At 39.7% G+C, this 13085-nt stretch overlaps 1 protein-coding gene across 13 annotated transcripts in view; it reads left to right on the top strand.

Moving 5' to 3' along the window:
• The window catches only part of LOC141939714 (cyclin-dependent kinase 8), a 90352-nt gene that overhangs the window by 22565 nt on the left and 54702 nt on the right, over window positions 1–13085 (top strand). For 7 of the 13 annotated variants that reach the window (XM_074859987.1, XM_074859982.1, XM_074859985.1 and 4 more), the window contains 2 exons: window positions 5087–5293; window positions 6039–6114. In XM_074859987.1, coding sequence (XP_074716088.1) covers window positions 5229–5293; window positions 6039–6114 — 141 coding nt within the window. In that variant the 5' untranslated portion in view covers window positions 5087–5228. The remainder of the gene's footprint in view (window positions 1–5086; window positions 5294–6038; window positions 6115–13085) is intronic. The other 6 variants (XM_074859988.1, XM_074859989.1, XM_074859979.1 and 3 more) reach the window with 1 other exon arrangement.

Below are 13085 nucleotides of genomic sequence, written 5' to 3'. Positions count from 1 at the left end.
AGATTGGCCTATAATATCATTGAACCTTTTTGCTCTTCTCAAAGAGGGTCCTGATACTTGCCCTTTTCTAGTCGTCAGGAACCTGCCATGTTCACCGTGACCTTTTGCAGATGGCTTTGCAATGACATTTGCCAGCTTGGTTAAGCACTCTTGAATGCAGCCAGCCTGGTCACATGGACTTACGTGTGTGTCCAGTTTGTTGAAGTTGTCCCTAATTTGGTTTGCCTCTAATTCCTTTAACCAGGAGTGTGCCAATAGCTTTGGGAACGTGGTAGTTCTTCAAGTGGACTGTGATGTGAAAGTCAGTGCCAAAAAGGCACTGAGAATCTCAGCCTCTTTTGTGTCCTTGGTCACTTGGTTCTCCACCCATTTTCTGGATTGACAGCAGGTACAAAATGCAAAAATAAATAGAACTCCTGGTATAAATATCTTATTCTGGCAAGACTTTGGTGCCATGAATGTGGTGTTGGAAGAGAAAACAGAAGTAATTCTATTCTTCCAAGTCATCATTTGAATGGGTACCAGTCTGCCCTCATCTTGATGAGCTTTCTAGAAAACAACTTACTGTTTTGGTGTGTATTTAGGTGTTTGCTGTGTGTACAGCATTGGCATTTAGTATAAAGGTATAAAATCTTTCAGCTTCAAAAATTGCATTTGTGCATTCACTGTGCTTCCAAAGAACTGAATTACTACTTCTTCCAATAGACTTCACTGGATATCATGTGTGACTAGGGTGATTTTAATTTATTTAAAAGTCTGATGTAAAAACAAAACCAAAAAGTAACACTGCTGTGACTTGGGGTAGGAGGCAGGAGTTGATGCCACAAAGTGAAAATGTCAAGTCTCCTAAATGTTACAATTTGCTGTCATAAGTGTTTTATTTTCATATTCTAACCTATAGCAGTGTGTTTTGCTAAGTTCTTCCTTCCATCTCAAATCTACTTGTGGAGTGCGTCCATGTATTTGTTACAAATTTCACTAAAATGCATAGGGGAGGAGAGACAAAGAAAACTAACTGGAATGCCAGAGTTTAACTCCATGTTACCTTTCTCTTCATTTGTATTTTAAATCTTTTCTGTTGAACGCTTTTCTGATACTTAAACTATAATAAAACCTCAGATTCATCTATTTTCTTGCTTGACATTCTGGTAGGTAATAAAGATTTAGTATTTTTTTGCTTTACCTGGCTCCCTAGCATGTAAGAAAGTTTGTGTCCATATTTTGCTGTTAATAGAGATGGGCTACTCTACACATGTTGTACAGTTTAGGGCTTGGAGTTACTTGGTGTCCATCTAGGTGCTCTACAGCACAAATTCATTTTCTGCTAGTAAAATCAAAATGCTGTATTTAATGCTTTCAGGAATTTTGAGTTAGTACTGCAGTGGCAGAATCACTCCAGCAATAGTGAGACAGTTGTGCTTAATCAGGATGTGTTACTTCAACTACTATTGATGTTAATGGAGTTCTCAAGGGTAGAATTAAAAAAAAAAAAAACACATGTGTTTTATTGGTAGGCTTACCTTTTAATTATCAGGACTTGTATTCTTTAGGGAATAAGAACCATAAACAATTAGCAGATTCCTTAGAGTTTTCTGTAGAAGAGATGCTGCGTTTATAGTTCCCTGTGGTAGTTGTAAGACTGTAGAGCCTATTTCCCTCAGATGTTTAACTGCAGTCAAGTTTTACATTTCCTTGTTTGTAAAGACAAAATTATTCCTAAATTGTGACCAGTTAATTTTAAATTTGAAATATCTTTGTAACTGTAATGTAAATTTAGAATTATTACCATTGATTTTAAGGCTTTGGTACTTTATTATGCTATTTTTATTGCTCAACTGAATTTTAAACTCATCTAGTGATCTGAATAAAGGATATACTATAGCATTGTGCCAATACTTTTCTGCAAACTGTATGATATGAGATGAAATACCAGTAGAACTGATTTTTTTAAAACTGCCTTTTATGTAATAAGACTCCTTTTTCTCCATGTGTAGGATATTTTCTCCCACTTGCTGAACATATTTATGCTTAAAGTATCCTTCTAAATAAAGGGTAGAAATACCAGGCATTTTAATACTAAAGCTTTGCAACGTGCTCGCATTCAGCAGGCATCTGTTCTACTCCTTTTGATTTTTTTTTTTTCCAGATAGAGTGAATGTTTCTTATTGTGCCATTGTACTTTCAAATTCAATAGAACTTTAAAAAAACTAGTATTTGGAAGCAGCATTATAGTAATAGCTTAATTCTCTTAAAGATGGCATGTTTGGTTTTAGTTTATTCAAGCTGTAAGAACGAAACTAGATAGTTATGGTCTCTTATGGTGATTTTGCAGGTATATTTATTCTTGTTGTTAAAGTCCTCTGGAAGTTACGTTGCAGCTACCCATTTTTTTTCAAGTTTATATCTCTGATGTTAATATTGTCCCTCTGAGGAAATGACACTTTTACACAGGGTTATGTAGCTTGCACGTGACTACAATATTTCTAGCAGCCATGTACGAAGTGAGTTTTCTTACTCTTACTGCCCTCACAACTGCCTGTTACTAGTGGGGAGTATTACTGTGCTGAAGATGCCAGCCTACTTAAGTGCAGGGAAGTATGATATATTGGTATGAAAATAAGTTTGCAGATTGACCAGGTTTTCTAAGCCTGCTGGTAGGTGAAGGAGCTGCTGAAGTTACTTAACGTCTCATTCCCAGGCAGCAGAGAAAGTGGACTGGTTTTCCCAACAGGACCTCTCTGTTAGCAGCTTGCATTTTAAGGGCACAGTAAGACTCAAAGCATAATTCAACTAAATTCCTTCCTTCTAAGTGGTCAATTTTGTTACCAACAGTTGGCTGTGGAAGATGTTTATAATCAGGGGTTTTTTTTCCCTTCTTTTTTTCTTGTTTGCTTTTTTCTTTCTTGTCATTGAACATCTTTTCATCTTCAGAGAAGGAAATTGCCCATATCCAAAATCATGGGGAAGCAGTTTGGGCTGTGTTGACAATTCTAAACAGACTATTGGCAAAATGTTTTTGGAAGTTGTGTAAAATAAGCTTGGTCACTCTGGCTTTCCTTTTGGCTTCAAAACACTTCTGTAAACTCTTATCATTCTCTTTAAAAGTTATTTCCCCCACTTCCCTTGGCTCCCAAGGAAATCATTGCTTGACTCAGAGGTAGAAGTAGGACTTTCCTACTTCTGTTAGCGGAAAAGCTGGTGCTAATGGTATAATGGGTAGCCATGGTGTGTTACCAGCCTCAGTGTAGAACAGATGTTAGAGAGGGTTATTAATTGGTTTGCTGCTTTGTATCTCAACTGTGCATGCACAATTCAGAGAATTTAAGTCTTGGAAGGCTTTTTAATTTCTTTTCCTTCTTTTTACCATGCTTATATTTCCTCTCAACTGCATGGGTAGGTTGAGGACAGGGCAGAGGGCACTTGCTCTTGGTTCCTGCATGCAGCACCTGGGCAGAGCAAATGAGCGAGTGGTTAATTCCCCACAGCCCTCGGTTGCTCTCAGGGCAGAGCAAGGTTGGGCATGGGATCTTTGGGTCTTGACTGTTTAACAGCCTTTTAATGTGAGGTTAATTTTAAGAGACATCTTTCTTCATCCATTGTATTGAGGAGAACAAATGGTACGTTCTTAAACCACCCTGTCAAATTTCAACATTAAAGCAATGATTGTAGAAGAGATAACATACACAACTGAAAGTGTGTTCTTCCAGTTTTGTTCTAGGAAACAGCTGAAGTATTTTTTTTCTAAAAATTTCCAGAGAAAGTCTGCCATCTGGTATGGAAAATTTTCGTCCAGACTTAGTTTGGCAAAAATTTGACCAATTAAAAATAGTTGTACAATCTTAAATGTAAGACAGGCTTCATTGTAGACAGTGCTAGCAGAAATGCTTGTAATAATACCAGTTGTATGGTAGCACTTCTCGTTATACTGAATTCTCCTTCAAATACTTTGAAATCTAAGCAGATAAGCAACAGGGCAATGAGAATAACCTTTAGTCTGACCCTTTTTGCTTTGTATTCTGTTGGTGGTAAATACTTCTAACAGTAGCTGTTGTGTGGTAGCACTTCTCATGAAATAGGGATCTCTCCAAACACCTTCAAAACTAAGTAGATGAGCACATAGGGCAATGAGAATAACCTCTAGTCCAATCCATTTTGCTTCATATTGCTATGCAGTAACAGCCGCAAGGCATTGCTAGCTAAGGCAGATAGAGGGTAAAATTATTTTTAGCTGACAAAATTTCCCTGTATCTTTTTCCATCAGCAGCATAGGAAATCTCTGTGCTGGAAAGCAGGTTGGGGTTATGTTCAGTAGTTGCTCTTGAAGGAGTACGTAACTCCCCTGTGTTCTATAAATTTGTGTAATTTGATTTGAAATCTGTTTATACTTTTGATGCCTACAATATTCTGGCATCATGAGTTGCACACCTCAATTACATGCTTAACACCGTGATGGTTTCTTGTTTTTGGGCTTTATGCAACTTGTTTTCCTCTAAGGTGAGAAATAGGGAGAACTTGTTTCCTGCCTGCACCTGGTTCTGGCCATGTATGAGTCTGTTGTCAGCACTGGCTCTTTCTTTGCCAGGCTGGGAAGTTTTAGGGTTTTATTATATGGAAGCTTTTTAATGCCTTGTGTTGTTGTCCTCCCTACTCTTTTTTTTTTTTTTTTCCTGTTTGTGTCAGATCCTGTATCTTTTCCCCTCTTTTATCTTGCTGAATCCATCTAATTGCCCTCTTACTGAAATCTGCTCTCGCCCACTTGCTGTTTTGTTCTTCCTCCTCATTAACTGTGTTCAGATTTTGTCCATTAATCTCCCACTTTTTCTCTCTTCTCTGTTTTGAAAGGTTATTGCTAACAGTGGGTTGTCTCTGAACCCCATGAAAAATCTCTTGGATGGGACCTGATAATTTGAGAGATTAAATAGGTAGCGATGAATAGGGGAAAGTGTGTGTTTCAGGTAGGAATACAGCAATTCAAAGCCTTGCAAATATTTAGTGAGAGCTGGAGGAATCAAGTGCGTATGTTTTAAATGCTTAACTGCAGTTTTATTTGCCTTTAGGAAGTTTGAGTTGGGTTTTTTTTTTTCAGCTTGGCTCTTCACAGCTGTGAAAGATGGATTAATTAAAAGTTAATAAGGATTCTTGTGTAACCTGGAGATTCAGGGCTATATGAATGCTCCAAATTCTGAAGGCAGTACTGTTAAGTGCCGTGTCCCCCAGGAGTGCTGTGGATGCCAGCCCACAAGTGGGAAGGACGAGCACTCCATCTCCAACTCTTGAGTTCTTTGAGACTGAGGTTGGGCAAGAGTTCAATGTCTTCTTTTGCTGCAGTGTGTCTCTTCCTCATTTGCTTTTGGTAGCTGGAGTTACTAATGGGTTTGCATTTTAAATAAATGACTGTAAGGTACATATTGGTTAAAGTATGGGGGAATGGTGGTGTTGTTTTTAAGTGTTGTGCATGTTTAAAGCTGAACAAACATTTCTTTGGATTCTTCAGATGCAGAGAGACCTTGCGTTTTTTTCATTAATCTTGCTAGTTTTATTACTTTGGTAGGAACAAAATTTTAGGGCACTTTTTGTGACCTAGAGGAAAGAAAAGATAAGATGTTACTGTGATGTTGCTTCCGGGCTACTCAAGAATTCATTACAACACGGGGAACACTTGCTGTGTCCCAGGGTAATGCATTTATGGGAGATGTAGCCCTAGCTAGACTTATTTCTAGTTTGTACTAAACGTTTGCTTTTGTTTTCTTCTTAAGAAGAGAAGGAAGGAATAGAAGAAATATTGATCATTGGGTTTAAAAAAGGATTTTTTTAAAAAAACCCTATTTATGTAGTGAGAGCAAATTTACATTTTAGCTTTATCAAGGTGGTTAGTTTATGGTTTAGCTGGGTATCCAGACATTAAACTAGTAAAGAAGCAAAAGAAAATAAGATGCAGAATTTGTATTAATTAGAAACTGTCCTGTGAATGGTGGTGAAGAGCACAATTTGAATTAATGGTGCAATTTTTTAAAAAAACTTATTTTCTTCTTTCACAGGAAAGATGATAAAGATTACGCTTTAAAGCAAATAGAAGGTACTGGAATTTCTATGTCTGCATGCAGAGAAATAGCAGTAAGTAACATAAGTTCTTTCTACTAGCAAACAGACTTATTAAAAGTATTGATTTGAGTGCATGCTGGATTTTGTTTGAATCATGTTATTCTACGCTGGGTGCTGTATTTTTATCATAGAAGTATAAAATCAGTACAAATGTCATGGGAGATTTTGCGCACCTGTTATGTTTGCTGTCTAAAAATGATAGTGTTTTTAAGTTACAATTTACTGCCTGCCTTAGGGCAGATTAAATGCAGCAGTTTAAAACCATGATTAGAGTCAGTGTCTTAAATTACATATTTGATCTGACTTTTGCATTAGCACTTCAGTTATTTTCCTAAAGAGATTAGTTCTTTTTGGCTCATAATGATTAAAACTTGCTCACTTCTATTTAAGTGAAGACTTCAAACTAAACTGGCATTGTTGTTGCCTCAGAGGTTGTAATACACCCATGAATATTATTCAAACATTTTCTTAAGTTATTCAGGCTTATATTTGTATATGCCATGTTTTTAGAAACTGATGAATAATGTGCTGTAGTTATGGTTTGTGACAAGCTTGCGAAGAAATACTGATAGAACCAGTGTTCTGAAGTTTAACTGTTGTATATTCTTATTGCTGCCTGAGATTATTTTTCTTGCAATGTTTCAGCCGAAACTGCTTAGTAAAAGGAAACGCATGTAACTTCGGTGTGTGTGGGGGGGAGTGAATAGTTTTATTTTCAGTCCATTCCTCAAGAGTGTAAAACTATACCTATCCTAATTTCACTTTGATTGAGGTGAGTACCAGGCTTTCCTACTTTGTCAACTTCCAGTTGGTTTTGTGATTTCAAAGATGTTAGTCCTTGAAGTGAGATGCAAAAAAATGAAAGCGCAAAGAATGTTCTTCAGGAGAAGCTCTTCCTGTCCCTTCATGAAAGCTGAGCCTCCCTGCTGTTGTAGACATCTACTCTGAACTAAAGGAGCTGAAAATAGCATCTTAAATTTTTCTTATTTCAACCATTTTGGCAGAAATTTTCCCAGTACTGTAACTCCTTCAGGCTGAATGCTTTTGGGAAGTATCAGCTACCATTTCAGAGGGATTTGGGAAAATTTTTTGTTAGTCTTCTTGCAGTGGTTTACCTAAAGAGTTTTGAACAGTTTGTTCTGCTTTAATTTCACAGAAGAAGTTTGGCTGCTGTTAGGGAGGTGTCTCTGCTCTGGATATGATCCTAACTCAGTATCTATCTATTAAAAGAGAATCACTAACTTGGCTAGCAGTCAAGAAGGATTTGGCCTCATTGCATGGCTTGAGGAGTTTGTAGAGTCATTCCTCTTGGGCAGCAGGGTCTGCAGTAGTGATGGAAGAGGAACAAGAAGCTGGGAGGCTTTCTCCTTGCTCTGAGCTGCTGCAGCATGTGCCCTTTGAAGAGAACAGCAGTACAATGCAGGACCCATGTGGGACAGGGTTGGTGGGGGAAGGAGGGGAATGTATTTGTGCTGGGTTTGTGTGGTGTGGTTTTTAGTAGTGGGGGAGGGGGCTGCAGCAGTGTCCCCTGTGAGAAACTTCTTGAAGCTCCCCCAGCTCCAAGTCAGACACGCCTCTGGCCAAGACCAGGCCAGTCAGTGACGGTGGCTGTGCCTCTGCGATAACGTATTTAAGAAAGCGAACCTGGGAGGGAGTTGGGACTTATGAGGGAGAGTTATGAGAAGGACACCTATGCGAACACTGGGGTCAGTGAAAGAAAGGAGGAGGAAGGGGGAGAGGTGTGCCATATCCCGTGGTGAGACAGCAGGGCTGCCCCCCCTGCCACCCGTGGGAGGTCTGCAGTGGAGCAGAGGCCGACCTGTGGCCTGTAGAGGACCCCTCACCAGAGCAGATGGCTGTGCTTAAAGGAGGCTGGGACTCTGAGGGGAGGAGAAGCCCCTGCTGTTGTAGTTTGGTGCTGGGAGGACTGCAGCATGGGGGGGTGACGCACCCTGGAGCATCTTGGGAAGAATGCATCCTATGGGAAGGACTCAGCCAGAGAAAGTTCATGGAGGACTGTCTTCTGTGAGAGGGACATCACGCTGGAGCAGGGAAAGAATGCGTGGGGTTCCCTCCTCCCCCCAAGGTGGATGAAGAGGCAAACTGACTGCACCCCCCATTCCCAGCCCCCTGTGCTGCTGGAGGGGAGGAGGTAGAGGAATCTAGAGTAGAACTAAACCAGGGAAGAAGGGAGGGGTGGGGGGAAGGTGTTTTTAAGATGTGGTAATGCTTCTCACTGTCCTACTCTGTTAAGTGTTGTTGTTAGTGTCTGAATTAAAGTGATGTTCTTTTTTTTTCCCCTAATGAGTGTCTTTTGCCTGTGACAGTAATGGGTGAGCCACCCCTCCCTGTCCTTATCTGGATTCCTGAGCCTTTTGCTTCATTTTTAATTCTGAGTGCTGGGGGGAAAGGGGTGAGTGAATGGCTGAGTGGTGCTCAGTTGCCCACAACAGTACTGAAGACACTGAAGAGGTCAAGAAAGCAGGCATCGAGAGCAAAGCGGGGAGTGGAGCCCAAAAGCAGGCGTAGGGATAGAAAGAGTAACCTGAAGCAGCATTTCTTGAGCTGTTGTTGGCTTTGCTTTCAGCTATGCTTCCAGGCTTGCAACTGCTGATACTGTGGTTGAATTTTCCTGCAGTTGAATTAATTTCACCATGGATTTCCAGGGTTTGAATCTCTTTTCCTTACTATTCTTTTGATGTTGCTGTTTGCAGTTAACAGGAGAATTTTTTTCCCCAAAACGTGTTGTTCATTTTAATTCTGTTACATATAATTTTTCCCCCCTTTCTATCAAGTAATAATATCTTAAAAGGAAGAAAAGGAACCTCATGAAGATGATCAAATTGAGGATAATAGCCATACTGTTTATATTGATTATGTGGGTATATGTAATATCAAAATGCTACTGAGCTAATCATCACTGTTGTACCCTAAAATGTCATCTGTACATCTAATTAATAAAATTATTTGTTGTCATACTTAAAAAGTCAAGGCTGAATGCCAGACTTAGTTACAGTGTATTCTGGACTACCCCAATTACGCATTTTACTAGCATGGTGATCTTAAGAGGAGCTTGGTTTGCATATAAGGTATATCCATTTTAGTTTCTCTGGAGAGCTGAAGCTTGTGTGTTTTACTCTGTGACTATCTGGGAAGAGTGCAGTTTGATATAAATCCCAGTGAAACTCTCCCTTGTTTTTGCAAATCTACAGTAGCTTTTGTCTTGTTTATGATGACTAACTTCAGTTTTGAACTATTGAGTAACTTACATGTTTAAAAATGCCCATAGCCTACTCTTCTAAGACATTTATTCGGTGCAGACACCTGAGCTGAAGATCAGTGGATGATCTTTGGAAAAACAATTATTGAAATAGATCAATTAAAGGGAAAGGCTTGAACTACATCAGAGACCTGCATTGAAATGGCTGACTCAGTTATGGGATGAGCTCAATTTATATATGTATATGAAAGACTCTTCCTATGTTTCAGTACTTCCTGCAGCATGAGAACTTAAACCTTATGTTCAAGAACCTAGCTAGGCTCTTACTCTGTTGAAATAAGAGGGTTTTTTCAATGTCTTCATGTAAACCATTTGTTTAACTGGTAGAATTAACAGTTATTGTGCTAATTACCCTAGTTGAATCATTATCTTCAATATGAAGATACTTGTAGTGTTATATTCTTCCTTATCTTCCCCCCATTAATCCACCATGATAAGCATTTGTGATAAGCATCCTGCCTCTTCCAGGACCTTAACTGGATGTTTGGCTGCTCATCTCATCTTCTCTGCAGATGTATGTACTGCCTGGGATTCTGGGTATCTCTTTTGTGATCTGTACTTTCACTTCTGAGGATTTAAGCAGGCACTAAAACCTGCATGCTCATCATACCAAGAGATGGATTTCTGTTAGATGGGAGAGCAGAGGGGGATAGAATGGTGAGAAGATTTGTACGGAAATACACTAAACACACAAGCCCAAACACTCGATTCCTGGTCTTCTGATGTAATCACAAGGAAGAAAGTTGTTAACGCCTATCCACGTGGAATAGTGCAGCAAATGCTATTTCACAGTTGGCAAAGCAGGAGAATTCTTCAAGGCTGTAGGAAGCTGGAGCAGTTAACCAGGTTTTAACCAGAGCTTCAGGATTTTGGGTTGGGCAGTTTCCTATACAGGAATCTTAGGTTTTAAAGTGATAAAGTGACTTTCTGACATTACTCTTGTTGATTAACATTTTTCATTCAGTTTTAGCAGGTTTGCAAGTACTTCACTTGCCTGTGCTTCCTTTGGCTAGTGAGAAGTTGCTTGTTCTGTTTTGTTTTGGCTTTACTTTTTGCAGGACTTCCATGTAGCTTTGTTTTTTTGGTGCATGGTATGGTTGACAAAAATATCCCTGAAAAGCTTGTTTGTATGTAAAAACACCATATAGTATTTTCATATGATGGCATTAGTTCTTGACTTGACTCTGAAGAGGAAGTGATAGATGTTGTGGCAGACACTCTCGGTGATGAAAATGCTGAATGGGACAAAGCAGAGCTGGGGTGGATGATGCTGTACTCTGGTTGTCTCCTGTCTGTGTGGTGTCTCTCAAACACCATAGGCAGCGTGTACAAGATAGAACAGCCTTGAGTTTGCTGGGACAGAAAACTACAGAACAATAAGTAGCTGGCTTCTCTGATCATTTCCACTCTTTAGGGTTTGCCTTGGAGGCATCTGGGCATTCCTAGGACTTTATGGTTTCCTACTGTAACAAATGCAGGCTATCAGCACAAAAGGTGATGTCCTCTGTGTTGGATCCAGTGATAGTGTGGCTGTAGGATGCAGAAGTTCATCTTCACGGAGGGGAAGATGAACAGTTTTGTTAGTTTTCTGTTGTGTGAGCAAGCTGAGTTGAACCAGCATTTGGTTGCACTGTTGCTTAATGTAACTCACGGGAAGTGGTAGGAACCTGGTTGAGTGGTTTGGGTATAATGGAGACTTGTATCCTAATGTTCACATCTGAGCATTAACAAAAGAAAGAGGAGTATTGATTTTTGTCTCCCAGGCAGGAGACTTAGGGCCCAGTACAGCTCTGCTGTTAGGAGCTTGTCCGGGTTTGTAGGGAGCAGGCACACAGTACCCACGTGGTGTGAGAATAAGCAGGGGCCGAGCTGGTTGATGGCTGCTCCTCTTATCTGAAAGGGAAAGCCTCTGCAGCAGTCCTGCTCACCTCTGCAGTGACTCTGTCACCCTGGCTTTCAACTTCTGGGCTGGAAGGTGGCAGAGAGATAGAGGCAGAGCTAGAGCAGCAGGCCTGTGCCCCTGGGCAGGTGAGAAGGCAGCTGCTGCTGACTACTGGTCTTGGCCAAGTTGACCTCGGCAGAGGCTGCTGTAGAAGTGAATTTGTTCTCCTCACACACTGGGGCTTCCATATCCTGGGTGACAAGAACATGTCTTTACACGATTATCAAGCCTTTTTCCCCCTTGCCAGCAGAGGGGATGGAAGGAGGGTGTACGGGCTCTTTCAGAGCTGCTGTGAGGGTGACCAAATATTCTGAGGCAGCATGCAGCAGCTGGAGGGACCCCATTAGGCAGAAGCTGAAACTGGGTTATACCAGGATTCATTCTCTTCAACATCTTCCCCTGGTAAGGAACAAATGACTGTCCCAGTGAGCTTGCTGGAAGAGATCCCATACCAGCTATGCGATAAGGAACAATGTTTGGGTGTAGGTTGCTCAGGTTATGGGGGCTGTTACGTCCCTTCCACACTAACAGTGAAAGCAGTTTCCCACAAGACCAAACACAGAAATCATTTAGATGAGTACAATTTTTGTGTCAGAAGACATCTAATGGTTTCTTAGCAATCTTTCCACATGGTGAAAGGCAACAAGGTATTGAGGAATACAAATGTTTGATTTGACTCTTTGGAAGGTCTAATGGCTCTCAAATGCTTTAATAGTAGCATGGTATGTAAAATGTGAGTACTTTATCGAGCTATGTTACAGGTCTAAAATGGTATTCCTGAGAGATTTTGTACAAAATGTAGTATTATTTTTAATTCTGTGAAAGTGGGACAAAGCTACTGATTACGTGTTAGAAATTGGAATCCTTAGGAATCATGTTTTCTGTGAACAGCAGAATTTGACCAGGCCTGACATGCAGTGTCTGTCTAATCTGGATTCTTCATCCACCTCCCTTCTTTCAGAGAACTTTAATAACACCTCTTCTATTACTTTGAATGTGTTTGGACATAAGAGGTGCTAATAAATACCGTCTTCTATGTGTGATCACATAAGACTCATTTGTTTTGGAAACCACAGAAGTTAAAAATAGAAATGTGCATTTTTTTTTCTCTTGACATTTTTTGTTGTCAGGCTTCTTTTGCAACATTTATGACCTTAAAAATAAAACCCGAAGAATATAATAAAGCAACAATTTCACATAGTTGTATGTCTGAAGAACTGAAGCGTCAAAAATGTATTGTCAGCTTCATAATAAATTCTTAGTGTGAGTAGTGTTATAACTTTTTCTGTTATATTGCCTTTGTAAGCTTTCATTTGAACACTTTTGAAAGGAAAACAGCATGTACTTTCAGCACGTATTTTGTTCTCTTAGTACTGTGGAATATCTGACTCATGAGAATATAAAACTAAAATCATATTTACATTGAAACAAACAGATCTTGAATCTACTGTATAGCAGCTAAGCCAACTTGGAATTTAAGAACTTACGTAATAAAATTTAGGTTTTACTTTAAATAACAAGATTAAAGTACTTGAGTAGAGGTCCAGTGTTTGAGAGGAAACTTAAGAATACAGATTTGACTTTTAAAAATATTTTATGAATACAGAATTGGATGACACTCTGGAATCATCATATTCTGCTCTTGCAGACAAGCAAAGTGCACCCTCAAAAATTGAGTGTATAAGTTAAACTTGAAAGGAAAAGAAAAATCTCTGAAGGCAGTGGGTCTCATTCTAGTGATGACTATAAACAATCAGCCTT

Source organism: Strix uralensis, chromosome 2 (genome assembly GCF_047716275.1).
Source record: "Strix uralensis isolate ZFMK-TIS-50842 chromosome 2, bStrUra1, whole genome shotgun sequence".
NCBI lineage: Eukaryota > Metazoa > Chordata > Aves > Strigiformes > Strigidae > Strix > Strix uralensis.
This window is presented reverse-complemented; position numbering and strand designations above follow the sequence as displayed.